This window comes from Agelaius phoeniceus, chromosome 1 (genome assembly GCF_051311805.1).
Source record: "Agelaius phoeniceus isolate bAgePho1 chromosome 1, bAgePho1.hap1, whole genome shotgun sequence".
In the NCBI taxonomy this organism is placed as follows: Eukaryota; Metazoa; Chordata; class Aves; order Passeriformes; family Icteridae; genus Agelaius; species Agelaius phoeniceus.
In genome coordinates this window covers 136,792,462-136,805,385 of record NC_135265.1, presented here as the reverse complement: position 1 = coordinate 136,805,385, position 12,924 = coordinate 136,792,462, and the positions used below count along the sequence as shown (strand labels likewise).

Below are 12,924 nucleotides of genomic sequence, written 5' to 3'. Positions count from 1 at the left end.
AGTAGACTTATACAAATGAGAGGACTTTTAGCTCTGAATCAAGCAGCAATAAGTTGATAGTTCAATTTCTCATAACCTGTCTTTGTGAAGAACTGTTTGCATCAGACTGCAGTATCAAGGCATTGAATCTGTTGCTGTCCTTTATTCCCTCTGTTGTGTCAGAGTCCCAGCTGTAGTCTAAAATCTTTTTATGCTGTGCACTGTATAAGCAACACACCAAACTACTCTTCCACCCTTCTTAGCCAACAGCAGTTCTTGGATTGGTCTTTGAAGGGACACACTTGATCCTTCAGTGTATTCACAAATGTTTAACTTCTGCACAGTTGAGTCAGTGAAGCTAGCCCAGCATTTTGGGGGAGGATTGTATGCTTAACTCTGGGATGGAGCAGGACCTTAGTGGGCATGTTGGACCAGAACTGCTAAAGACAAGTTAAGGGGTTCTGATGGTCCCTTGTGTAGGTGGTGGGACCTGTGGTCACTTGCCAGAGCAGTAGTAGTGTGGATTACTATTCATCCCCCCAAGCTTTGATTGCATTTGACTTTGCCCTGTGTTTAAATGCCTCCTGGAAAGAGACGTGGGCTCCCTGGTCAGAGGCTGAGATATTTATCTGTGAACTACCTGTCTGGCCAGGTTTAAGCCAAAAAGCTGAGACAAGATAGACATCTTTGCTAAGAGACAATGTGACAGCAATCAGCTGGAAACCTGGAGATGGCTCAGAGCTGTGAGTGAAGGCAGAGCAGACCCTGCTCGAAGGAGCTCTATGGAATGTATTTTCTACATTCTTAAATAATTCTACTTAAGTGTGTCTGAGTACACAAATGAAGCACAGACAAAGCATCATAGGCTGAGACCCGTAGGCTGGGTTTATATGCATAGAAGTATAGAAACATTATGTTTGATCCATTTTAAATATTAAAATTTCATGAGGTATCTTTAGATAAACCATATTTACATTAAATACTTTCCCATATTACTATAATTTCATGGTTGGTAATGTAAGTAAGAAAATTCATATTGTCTTGTTCTAGATTGAAATTTGAGAGCATATTTGTTGTTATTACACAGAGTAGCTTAATTAATTTTATGCTTTCTAATTCAGTCAGGATTAGGTTTATTTAAAGGACATTGTTGACCAATGTCTGAACTCTTTTTCTAAAACACATAATATAATTCTTATTTGAATAAAACAAGAATTCTCACCTTTTTGCAGACAAAGTCACCAGGTAAATATACAATGGATTTCAACCTTAGCAGCATGTCATATATCATCTGGGTATCACAGCCCTGTTAAAATAGAGTTGATCACTCTGCTAATTCAGTATTAAAAGTGATTATTAGTGCCTCAAAAGCCAACAATACAGGAATGACCCAGAGATTTCCTGATTGGAATGCAAACTCAAAACATCATAAAGATCAGCTACTAGAGCTGAGAAAGAACTGAAAGAGTTGTTTCAAATACTGATGAAGCTCTCTATGGGTTGAACATATTTCCCTTTTTTTTATAAAGGGAGTTTCTGTACATCTAGATTTTCGGAGGAAGCTCAGTTAGTGTTATATTCAGAGCTTTATATGTCTTTTATGGGGATGTTATGGGATTTTTTTTAAACCAGTCCAGGGGAAAACAACAGGTTCTGTCAAATGCTCATATGAATCTATAAATTCTATGTCTTCAGCAGATGTAGAAAAAAATGTACAGCCATGTAATTCTTATATAGCTGTATCATGTGATTTCTTACAAATATTCTAACCAGAAAATTTTCTGTCTGTACTCAGGGTCTCCTTGTTTTTTTCCCAGAAATCCAATTTTAAGTACACATTTAAAGTGTAGCTCTGGAAAACTACGATGGTAAGTAAAGAGAAAGCTCCTTTGCACAAAAACTGACTATGATGCAACTTTCTCTACACCAATGTTACATTGACAGAACACAGAGCATGGGTGATCTCTTAGGCAGACCTGGGTGGTCACAGCAAGGTGACTGTGTCAAAAATTAGATTGTTCTCTGACTGTTGAGATGGGTTATACTCTAAACTCACTGACAGTCTGATGACCCTACCATCAGCTATAGGATGTGGTCATAACAGGAGTTTGTTCTAATCTCATTTGTTTCTTTTGAGATCACTGCCTCGACACAAAAGAAATCCAAATGCAGGCACTTGGATTTGTTCTGATGTCTCCATTCCTGAGATATTTCTTTGACTTATTTTGCCTTGCATACTAACATGTACTTAAGAGTTTCAAGATGCACAAAACAAAGTTTCTGTATGGAATACCACATATTTCTGTATTCACTTGTAAAACTACTTGCTTTGAATAAGTCCACTTTGTTGACAATGGCAAAGTTCACATCAATTGCAACAGCTAAGTGCATTTTGGTTGGCATCTGCTCCAGTAATTCTGATTCATCTGGGAAAAAAAAAAAGACAAATTTAGGAATGTCCACAAAAATGAGCAAAAATAACTTAATGGAGTTATTCTAACACTTATGAGTTCAAGTGAGGAAGCAGCTAATATCCTTTTACTAAGATGCTTAATAAATCTTGTCTAAAATTATTACCAAAGCATTGTATTAATGAATAGAGTTTGTAGAGTATTAAGAATCATATTGCCTTGTAGTTTCTTTCTTTTCCAAAGTAAGTTGAGCAGCCTCCTCTCACTTCCCACATGCAATTCAGAAAAGGAGAAATGTGAATTTCACCCTATATCTGTATCTGTACAACCATTCTCACTGAGGCATGCTAAGAAACTGGAAATCCTCACCCAGCATTCCCTGAGAGTCCCATGTGTATTCATACCACGTTCGAACACGATTCTGCACCAATTTTGGAATAGAATAGGTGTTCATATAGGAGACAGTGTTGTCCACACAGGAACGGAAGTAGTTCTGCCCTGCTGTTGCTGCTCCAATTACGTCTCTCATCTGCAAACATCAATTGTTGTTACCACACATTTCAGAAAAAATAGTCTTGATTTTATTTTGCCAGCAACTTATGACATATAGTACTTTTTTCAAAAAATTATGCATTCGGCTGCATGTTTTGAATAGGTGCTTCTTCTGCTTTTTCAGAAACATTGCAGATTTAATCTGATTGTCTGATTGTAACATGATTTTAGAGGAATTGTTTCTGGGTTTTAGCTTATTCTTCTGTCTTGTATTTTTGGACATGGATGAAAATGATAGATAATGCTTTTCTTAAAAATCCATAGTAAAGCTACTCTGTATTTGGCATGCAATGCGAATGCAACTTAGAAGCAAAGAAAACTGGGCTGAATTTCTGGGCTGTATTATCTGACACCACTAAAACTAAGATTGTGCCACTGTTAAATAGCTGACATCAGTCCTAAGCTCTGAGAGCTGAAAGGTGACCTCAAAGTTTTTAGTGCAGGAACATCATTTAACATTTCAACTCAAATGTGATTCAGTTTTTAGAAAGTGGATGAGTTAATGTTCATAGATGTTCCTTCTTCAAAAGAATAAGTATTCAGATGTGATTTTAGTGGAATGGCTTCATGTGGCAGCTGCCAAGGATTAATGTGCCATGGGCTCAATTTTGCTCTTTATTATAGAGGTGCAATTGATTGTAATGGGAATAAGAATTTTTAGGCAAGTGTGCTAAAGCAGAAATAACTCAATAATTTCAAGGGTTCTTTGTAAACAGAAATTATAACCAACAAACTGCAATGAAGCAGCTTGTGTGTTAAGGTTTAAAGTTTGAGACTACACATGACTCCACTGGTTACAAAAAGTCATCTGTAGAATCTTCTTGGGGAAATGAGGCCTTCATTGATAGTTACAACCATTCAGGGAAAAGTTATAAATATGCAAGCTCCGAAGCTTAATTCTAAATACCATAATTCAGTTGTTTTCCAAAAGAAATATTTTATATGTATGTATTGTTTTATTTTTGGTAATTCTGGTTTATGGGGGAATTTTAAATCCTATAAGGAAGAGTCTCTTCAGTGACAGTGACCCCTTCTTGCAGTTCTGGAGAGCAAGAGACATATGCAATCTCTAGTTGCTTGATTGAACTTTTCAAATGCTGTATTCAAAATAAGAATTACATTTCAGTTTTAATTTAGTTTTTTTTAATTATTAATTTTATAACAGGCATGGAGAAATCAAAAAGTCTAGAATGGCTTCTACAGAAACCGATAAGGCACAGCCTCACTCAGACACCTCAGCATTTATTTTTCTGTAGGCAATGTGTTTTAAAACCTATGATCTAAAGCCCAAGTTTAATAGTTAAAAACCAGAAATATTTCAATTATGTTCATTTGGAAATATAACTGATTTGCTGTGCTATGGGCTTTTTAAGTTCCCTCCTGCCAAATGGGAAGCAAGAGAAATGAAAACCAGTTAATTTTCAGGTTGACAAATATATTATCATTTGTGGAAGAGACCAGAGGTCTAGTTTAACAAAAATAATGGGATTTCAATTAGCAGAATCCTATCAGGAGTAGTACTAAACATGACTTATTCAACAATCACAATTTTTATTTCAGATTTAACAGTATAATGTGAATGTCAAGGATTTGTCTCTTTGGCTGTGAGTAAGGGAAAAAAAAAGGAATTATACATAGTTTCAAGAGTCATCTGTGTCCTGCAGAGTCTTGGCTTTTAATCAGCTTGTGTGCAAAAGAGCTTCAAAACAGGGAACTGATTAAACACGTGTATTTATCAGAAAAATAAGCATGTTTGATGTTAAAATAGAGAATGGAAACTAAACTTTTTCTCAGAATAAAGTCCATTAAATTGAATATATTATCACTACATTACAGTAATTGGAGTCTAACTTGTTATTGATTTTTTTATGTACCTGACCAATCAAGCTGGAGAAGACAAAGACACCCATGAAATAATTCAGCAGTTGAAAAATGATCTCAAACAGCGTTTGTGGCTCTGCAAGGCCACCGATGGTGATCAAGCTCCGAACTGCCCAGTAGTAACACCTCAGGTACCTGTGGATACAAACAGCATTTTTGTTAAACTGCAGCTACTTATGTGTTTGAAGTTAAGCATATGCCTGCCTGAGTTGGGCCTTTCAGTGATGCTTTTCAGTCCAAAAGACTTTCAGCATTTTATAAAGGGTTGTGAATCTATAAATGATACAATTACATAGGCCAGGTTGAGTTGAATATCCTCACTCACAGCAAAATAAGAATGAATGGGGCATGCAGCTATAATTTACTGTTCTCTAGTAATTCTAGGTAGCATTAAAGAAGATTTGTGTACAAAATAGCCAAGATGGACATTACAGTGTTAGAATGCTACCAGTGAAGATGGTCAAAAGCAGTGTAAAAGTGTGGGAGATTTCCCAGAAGCTCTCTGTAGCAGCATAATAGGTGCTCAAACACCTGAAGGTCCCTTTCTTTAGTGTGAGGACACCAGTGTAAAGCCCTGTGGTGGGAATGACAAATGCAATACCACTCTTCTTGTGTCAGTTTTTACTCCATTTGTTGTGCTGGTCTTCCTCCCACTCTGCATCTGAGCACCCTTCATTGGCTCAACCTCTGGGTTATGCCTAAAAAGTCATATATTTCCACAAGCTGTGTGTTAATTCAGCTTCTCCAAACCACTAATTCAGCACTGAAAGGTTGACTCCTCTGTTAATATCTCCTAGCTGCTCATCTCCACAACTCCTTCTGTCACCTTAACAAAATCTTTCATGCCTTTTTCACTACAGAGGCTTTTGCCTTCAAGTTGTCTATTTCTACTACAAGTTTATGAAAAGAGCAAAGGACCTGAACAGAATGCTTTAAAAAAGTGCCTTGGCATCTCTAAAATTCTGGTTTAAATCACTTTCTAGAACATGGTAACTGCAAGCAATGCAGCACTGCAGTGGGGAATAACTAGTTCAAATCATTGTTGTGAGAATGCTATAATTTCCTTCTTTTCTGAGCAAACAAGTGACTGGTTTAGATGTATTTTTAAAAGCCTGCTATTAATTAGAATGTGACTTCCCAAGTTTCTGGATAATCAGACTTCATCTTTGCTGATGATTAGGAATGGAACTTCTTATTCCTTAATTATAAAGTGGTATTTTCTATTACTTTAGCTGTGACTACTGCTTCTGAAGCAACGATGATTCCTTATGTGAGTTGAATTCTATTGCATTTTAAATAATAATTTAAAAAACCCCAAACAATCCCCCCCACCCCCAGCACTAAGACACAGAACAAATACTTTTGGAGATAAGTTTGTTTTGAAATAGAAAGTCTCATGTGCCTCTTCTCATGCCTGCTCTGACCCTGAGGACACCTGGTCTGCTTGCAGACATTAGGTCTATTTCAGACTCCTCTCTTTGTAAGGTAGGAACTACACTATAATAAGAGGCTCATGTAATAATACAGCTGCAAGGTCTGTTTCGTGCAAATATGAGAAAATAAACTCACAAAAACAACCAATTCCAATGAAGTTTTTTTTTTTTCTTAAATCACTTGAAAGTGTTTTCACCCAAAATACAAGCCTTTACCGAGCAATTGATATCTGCTTTTCACTACAAAGCCCCTTTTATACTTGGTTGCAGACTAAGAAAATGCAGTAACAATGATCACTTTTACCATAGTTTTCTAGTTTTAGATGTTAGCAGTCAGAACTGGCCATTTTCATTCAGAGTCCTTAAATACAAAAATTCATTGCATATCTTCCATCTTAACATTTTTTGCTTGTTAGGGATGCAAAATGAACTGCTCGATTGCGCCACAATAATATTTTCACTTGGATTAAAAAAAATCACATATGCATGTTTCCAGCAAAGTATGCATAAGTGGCAGCTTTTTCTTAGACTTCTGTAGCATAAACAAATAATAAGAAAAAGATTGAGGTCCATTTTGGAAGAATTACAGATTTAAGCATAAAATGATGCTTCTAGTTTGGCTGAGTGTAATTATGTAAAACACATTAATATATTGATTTTGCCATAACTGAGAATGCTGTGGTGCTTGAAACATGTATAATTGGGTAATATAAAAGTAAAGAAATTAACAATATTTCTGTGGTACTTACTTTAGGAAAAAAAAAGTAATTAAGGAAATCACTCACCCTCAATGGCTCTGTGTGCCAAGTTTGCAAACTCCACCATGACAGACAATATAATCTTTATTCTGGGAATGTCTACAAAGAATGAAAGTAGCTCCTCAGAAGAATTTAGGGGTCACATTCTTCTTTGCAGTGTTGTATGTCCAAAATGTGTGAGTGTTTTTATATCTTTCTACCCTTTCCTAAGATTTAGTTAATATACTGTATTCTTCTGTGATTTTACTTCAAAAGAACCTTTCTATTGGTAAGATACACAATATTCTCTATCTCTTTGGAACAGGTTTTCTCAATTTATGCATTTTTTGTTTTTATTTTAATCTGAAATGGAAGTTGCACAGTTGAAATACAGAGCAGCTTTTTTCTTCCCTAAGAAGGGGGGAAATGAGATTGTAAATTTTGTTTGAGGAAAGCTAGAAAAAACAACTCCTATTTCAACAGTATTAGCAGCTCTGCTTCCTACCAGCATGTGTCTGGAAACACTCACTGTTCACTACACAGCTTACCAGCCTGCTATAAAATTACTGTTGAAGTAAACAGCAGCCATGAGACAAGAAAGGGATTTTTTCCTCTGCACATCATAGAGAGTATGTTTATCCTTCAGGCAATCAAAGTACTAGATTTTCCTTAAAAAAAATCCTAGGTATGAAAACATTCAGAAACACTGCAAATAAGATAACTTGTAATATTATGTCAATAGAAATATCTTTGTCAGAAAAGCCCATTTCAGAGTGCACTAAACTTCTGTCATGGTTTTGGTTAGCGCAGGTAAATCAAGTCCTTGTACATGTGTCTCTCAACTTTTAAGGTGATATTCACATATTCATTTCAGCCCAGGGAAGCATTGTTTCAGGACTATCATGTTTGACTCCTCTCAGATTACAGCCAGGATGGGTTTAAGCAGAGAAAAGCAGCAGCCTTTATAAACTAATGGCCTCCTTCTTGGTACCTCTTCTAGAGTGATGTGTTCATCAGGTGCCTGTGGGTCTGACGATCTCAGGCACAGCGGGGCAAACTACAAAGTAGTTACTTAAAAAAGTAAGTAAAAGTGAAAGTCTGAAAGTCTAACATATGAGTTGGGCTGTGCATTCACAGCTTGCCTGGAGGCACAAAACCGTCTTTGCATAGCAAGCACTGAGATCGTGACACATCAGACCTACTGCAAGAGCAATGCACAGCTGAAACCCACGAGACATGTTTCAAGATTTGCCAGTCTCACTGTGCATTGGGCAATGCATACCAAAGGAGTGGATTTGTTCTAGACACTTACAGTGACCATTTTCTGGGACTTAGAGATATCCACTAAGTCTGTGCCCAGAACAGGAAGGCAGCACGCTACAGAGAAACATAATTGGGATGCAAATAGATGTCTTAAATTTGCCAAATAATTTTGCAGACTTCTTGCAAACAGCAGAAGTACACCATGAGCAAAGTGAAATTATTTGTTTTGCCTAAACTTACTGCTGACCTGGAGGGTTTAGATGAGAATTTCAGCTGCCTAGTTTTAATTTCTCTGTGAACAGTGATGAAAGAGAGATACTTCCTTGGAATAATTCAGAACAACGACATTGCCTTGAATCCCTGAAAGGGGAAAGATTTGTGCATTTTCCTTAGGAATTAGGGATATTGATCTTTTACTTAGGTAGTTAAATTAGATTGTAAATAAACACATATAGTTGGAATTGTCCACTTAAGAGATCTTTTCAATATCTGCTACTGTCCTTGCATAGGCTCTATGCTCTGCTGTTGCTGTGCGTCTGCATTAGGAGAGACTGAGGTCTTGCTAACTCAAGCTGTGCACTTTTACTGCTGGAAACACCCTGTGTGGCTAATTTGGGTGTGTTGCAGGGAGGTAAAGTTGGCTGCATTTTACATCTCAAGTCAAAGGCTTTGACTGAAATCTGCTATGCAAAAGAGCTCAAAACTTGGACTGACACTAGCACTTTACAGCCTGGACAAAAACCAGAAAAGAATAGAGCTTGTAGAAATTTGCAGAAGAGCTACTTTGATAATTTTGCTTGTGGTTTAAGTGTTGTGTATAGCTGTTAGTTATAGATTTAGTTCACCAGCTAGTGTGCCTGTTCAGGAATATGTATGTAATCAAACTAATAATGGGAACTACTGTCTGTTAATTATTTTTAGATTGGAAAAGGGAAAAAAACATCCTAGGAGTGCTGACATTATTAAGAACTGGTTTTGGCCATAACTATCAATATTTTATGGACAAAGCAGGGATTCCACATAAAGCATTAGGGCCACTAAATCAGCGCCAGATCATATTCTGTGCATCAGTGTAATCTGAGACAGCTAGAATTTTGGTTTGCTTGTCAAACTGCTTACCATCATTTTTCAAAATTAGCTAAGTAGCTATGTATCCCTAATAGTATTTCTGAATATGTTCCCATTCTTTGTGAGACTACTGGCATATTTGACTTCAAATATTGTCAACCTCTGAATGCTCTGTGAAAGAAAAATTATAAGTTCACTGCTGTGCCATAATATATGCTGCAGTACTTGTCACTTTTCCTGAAAAATTGTTCTTATATCTGCTTTCCTAATAAATGAATGTACCTAGAAGTATCTTGTCTGATAAGCTTAAATTCACTTACATCTTTAATCATAACTAATGTTCACACGATGCCTCTGTGTGTGAAAAAATCCTCAAACATTTGATGATTAGATTTTATGTCATGCCTAATTCTCTGAGGCAATGACTATTTTACACAGTCAGCATTTGCTGTTAGTGGAATACAAAGCTATATTTTATGAAATGCAGCTCATTGTAGGATACTCTTTGGGGTTCTATGTTCATGGCACTATATATTCCAGTATGACTTAGATACAGGCAAAAGAATAAAGTCATATACTCACCAAACAATTATCAAAATGAAGTGGATTAATGTCTTAATGAGGTTTAGATGGATATATCATAGAACCATTGAATGCTTCTGGTTAGAAGGGACCTTAAATATTATTCAGTTCCAACCCTCCTACCATGAGGAGGGACACCTTCCACTAAATCAGGTTGCTCAAAGTCCCATCCAGCCTGGCCTTGAACACCTTCATGGATTGAGAGTCCACAGCCTCTCTGGGCAATATGTTCCATTTCCTTACTCCCCTTGTAGTAAGGAATTTCTTCCTAATATCTAATTTAAATGTGTCCTTTTTCAGTTTAAAGCCATTCCCCCTTGTTCTATCTCTGCATGCCCTTATAAAAATTCCCTGTGCTGCCTTCTTGTAGGCTCCCCTTTAGGTACTGGAAGGTGCTATGAGTTCTCCCCACGCCTTCTCTCCTCCAGGCTGAACAGTCCCAACTTCCCCAGCCTGTCTTCACAGGAGAGGTGCTCCAGCCCTGGGATTAATTTAGTGGCTTCATCTGGACTCATTCCAACAGATCAATGTTTTTCTTGCATTTGGCTATTTGGATATCCAAACATGCATTTTATTTAAGAATTTCAGTTTAGTGCAGAACTTGAATTATCATTTTATTATCACTGTTTATAACAAATCTGCTCTAAATTCCATGTGATTGCAGTGTGACTTCATTTGGGAACTTTTTTTTGTCTCCTCATGGAAAAAGTAGCACAAAATATCAAAAAACCTGGCCACTGTGAACACACAAGGCATTGTCTGTAGTAAAGCCAGTAAATAATTTTGATCAATTGTTTTTCTGAGAAAAATGTGCAATATTTTTGTCTGTGAAAAACAGGTAATTCTTTCTTCCCTGTTCTCTAGGCTGTTCTGAAGTAGCATTAAGAACTTGAAGACTCTCTACTTTCAGAGTTTACATGTTTCTTATTCTTATGTACCTTACTTTTTGTGTATGAGACAAGTATTCCTAAGAATCACATTAAAAAAAATAGCTATAATGGAAATTGCTTCTGCATTTTTCTTGTCAGATTTCTGGAAACCTCAATCCTGCAAATAAACACCCATCTATAGCTTCACTTACTTAAATGGTTCCACTAAGCTCCACGATCCTGCTTGCACATGTCTGACTGCAGCACTCAAGCTGTGTATTTTAATGGTGTGTGTAAACTTCAAATATGTCTTTTTTTTTTCCAAGAGATAACCCTATGTATGAAAAATCAGTGCTGATTTACACAAAGTTTGTTTTGCTCTTCAAGATAGTGACTTGACACCGAACTTGTGAAGTCTAACAAAACTACAAACAAGAGGAGCACATGTCCAAGAGAAGGGTGAAAAGTTGTTTAGAGGGCAGTTTATGACAGCATTAGAATACTATATGTGGTTTTGCAAGGAATGTAATCAAAGAACAAATTTAACTTCTGTGGCTTTATTTATAGCCTTTGAAAGAAACAAATGTTCATACAACTGGACCTAATATATATCTTTGCAAAACTACACAAAGAAAATATTTTGACTTTGCTTTTTTCTCTTACATATTCTCCATCATCCTAGAAAGTAAGGATAAATGGTCCTTACTTTGCACCCAACCAGTGCTGTCACAAGGAGTTTGTGGAAAATTGTGCCAAAATCGTTGTTTCTTCTGAAGACACTCTGCCACATGTTTAAGCATGACCTTCTCAAAAGAGCAGAGAGAGCTGGTGGAATTTTTTCAGACTAATCACCATCGTGTAGAGCAACTAAAATGTTGCTCTTTAATGACACAATGCTGTGTGGAAGCAAAAAAAAACTCCCTAACTCTCCCTGTGTTTCCTTTGAGGACTTGCTATACAATCCTTCTAACAGTTCCCATGTGCATATGCAATCAGTAAGTTTAATTTATGACCCTTGTTGCTTTCTAAATGTTTAATTAAGTCAGCACTTAGCACTGACTCATAAACCTATAAAAGCTGAAAGTGGTGAACTGATTATATACTGCCCCTGCCCTCCAAATAGGTGTTAGTATTGAAAGCTGCTTATCAGCAGTCATGATACTGAAAATTTGCTATCCAAGCAATTAAAAAGTAAACAATGGCATGGGAGAAGGATGGGGAGGCAGGAATGAGCAAAGTAAAAAAAATCTCTTGCAAAAGACAAGGACTTACATGTTTCCTTCGCCATCATACACCCATCTAGTGCTGCCAATTCCTTCATAGTCTGAAGCCCAATAATACAGGCATGCATTAATGTGCAAGATAAACAGCAAGTATCCAGTTGTTCGAATGACCCTGTAAAAGTCAACAGATTCCTGTAAAACAACTTAAATTTTTCCTTCTTTTTTTTTTTTTTAATATAGAACCCATTACTTTTTTTGGATTAACAGTACTGATGTTAAGCCTGTGGTAAGTAGCTCCCCACCTGTATTGAGTCTATGAAAAAATAGCTGGCAGTTACCCATCTCTCACATCTCTCCAAGGTCAAATAAATATCTTCCCTAGAATATTTGACATGGGGTAATTTTTAAATTATGGTTCCCTGAGGAGTTAATAGTCCACTTCTTTAAATGGCTATGAATATTTCCAGAAATTTGAGGCTATATTAATGAGGGTACACGGTAAAAAATAATGTGTTTCCCAGACTCTATCCAAGATAGGCTCTAAACTTGTGAACTAAAGCCAAGAAATGTCTGAGGTCAGAAATGAGCTGCTTTACAAGACCTGTAGTATAAAACCTGCAGTAGATCCTCTAAACAGTATGATTTAGTTGCTACAGCAGGAGTTATATCATTCCTAATCCCAGTTCTTATGCTTATGGCCAGTGCTTTGAAGAATACCAATGATTAATCACCAAGCAGCTTTCTGTTTAATACAATAATGATCTCATTGTATAACCTCTGTTCAGAGCATGGGGATCAAAAGAAATGTCTCCTGGATTTAGCTATTGAAATATTCATACAAGCAGGGGATAAATAAGAAGGAAAAGGGCAGGACTTGCCTAAACACAGACTGGTAGTTCATAGGTTTACCTGCTACAGCTAGAATT

At 36.7% G+C, this 12,924-nt stretch overlaps 1 protein-coding gene across 1 annotated transcript in view; it reads right to left on the bottom strand.

The window, feature by feature from the left end:
- CNGB3 (cyclic nucleotide gated channel subunit beta 3) overlaps positions 1–12,924 on the bottom strand; it is a 60,898-nt gene that overhangs the window by 9,832 nt on the left and 38,142 nt on the right. The window contains exons 10-14 of the mRNA XM_054646419.2: positions 12,048–12,170; positions 4,817–4,958; positions 2,760–2,919; positions 2,308–2,405; positions 1,202–1,285 (exon numbers count right to left, since the gene is read on the bottom strand). Coding sequence (XP_054502394.2) covers positions 1,202–1,285; positions 2,308–2,405; positions 2,760–2,919; positions 4,817–4,958; positions 12,048–12,170 — 607 coding nt within the window. The remainder of the gene's footprint in view (positions 1–1,201; positions 1,286–2,307; positions 2,406–2,759; positions 2,920–4,816; positions 4,959–12,047; positions 12,171–12,924) is intronic.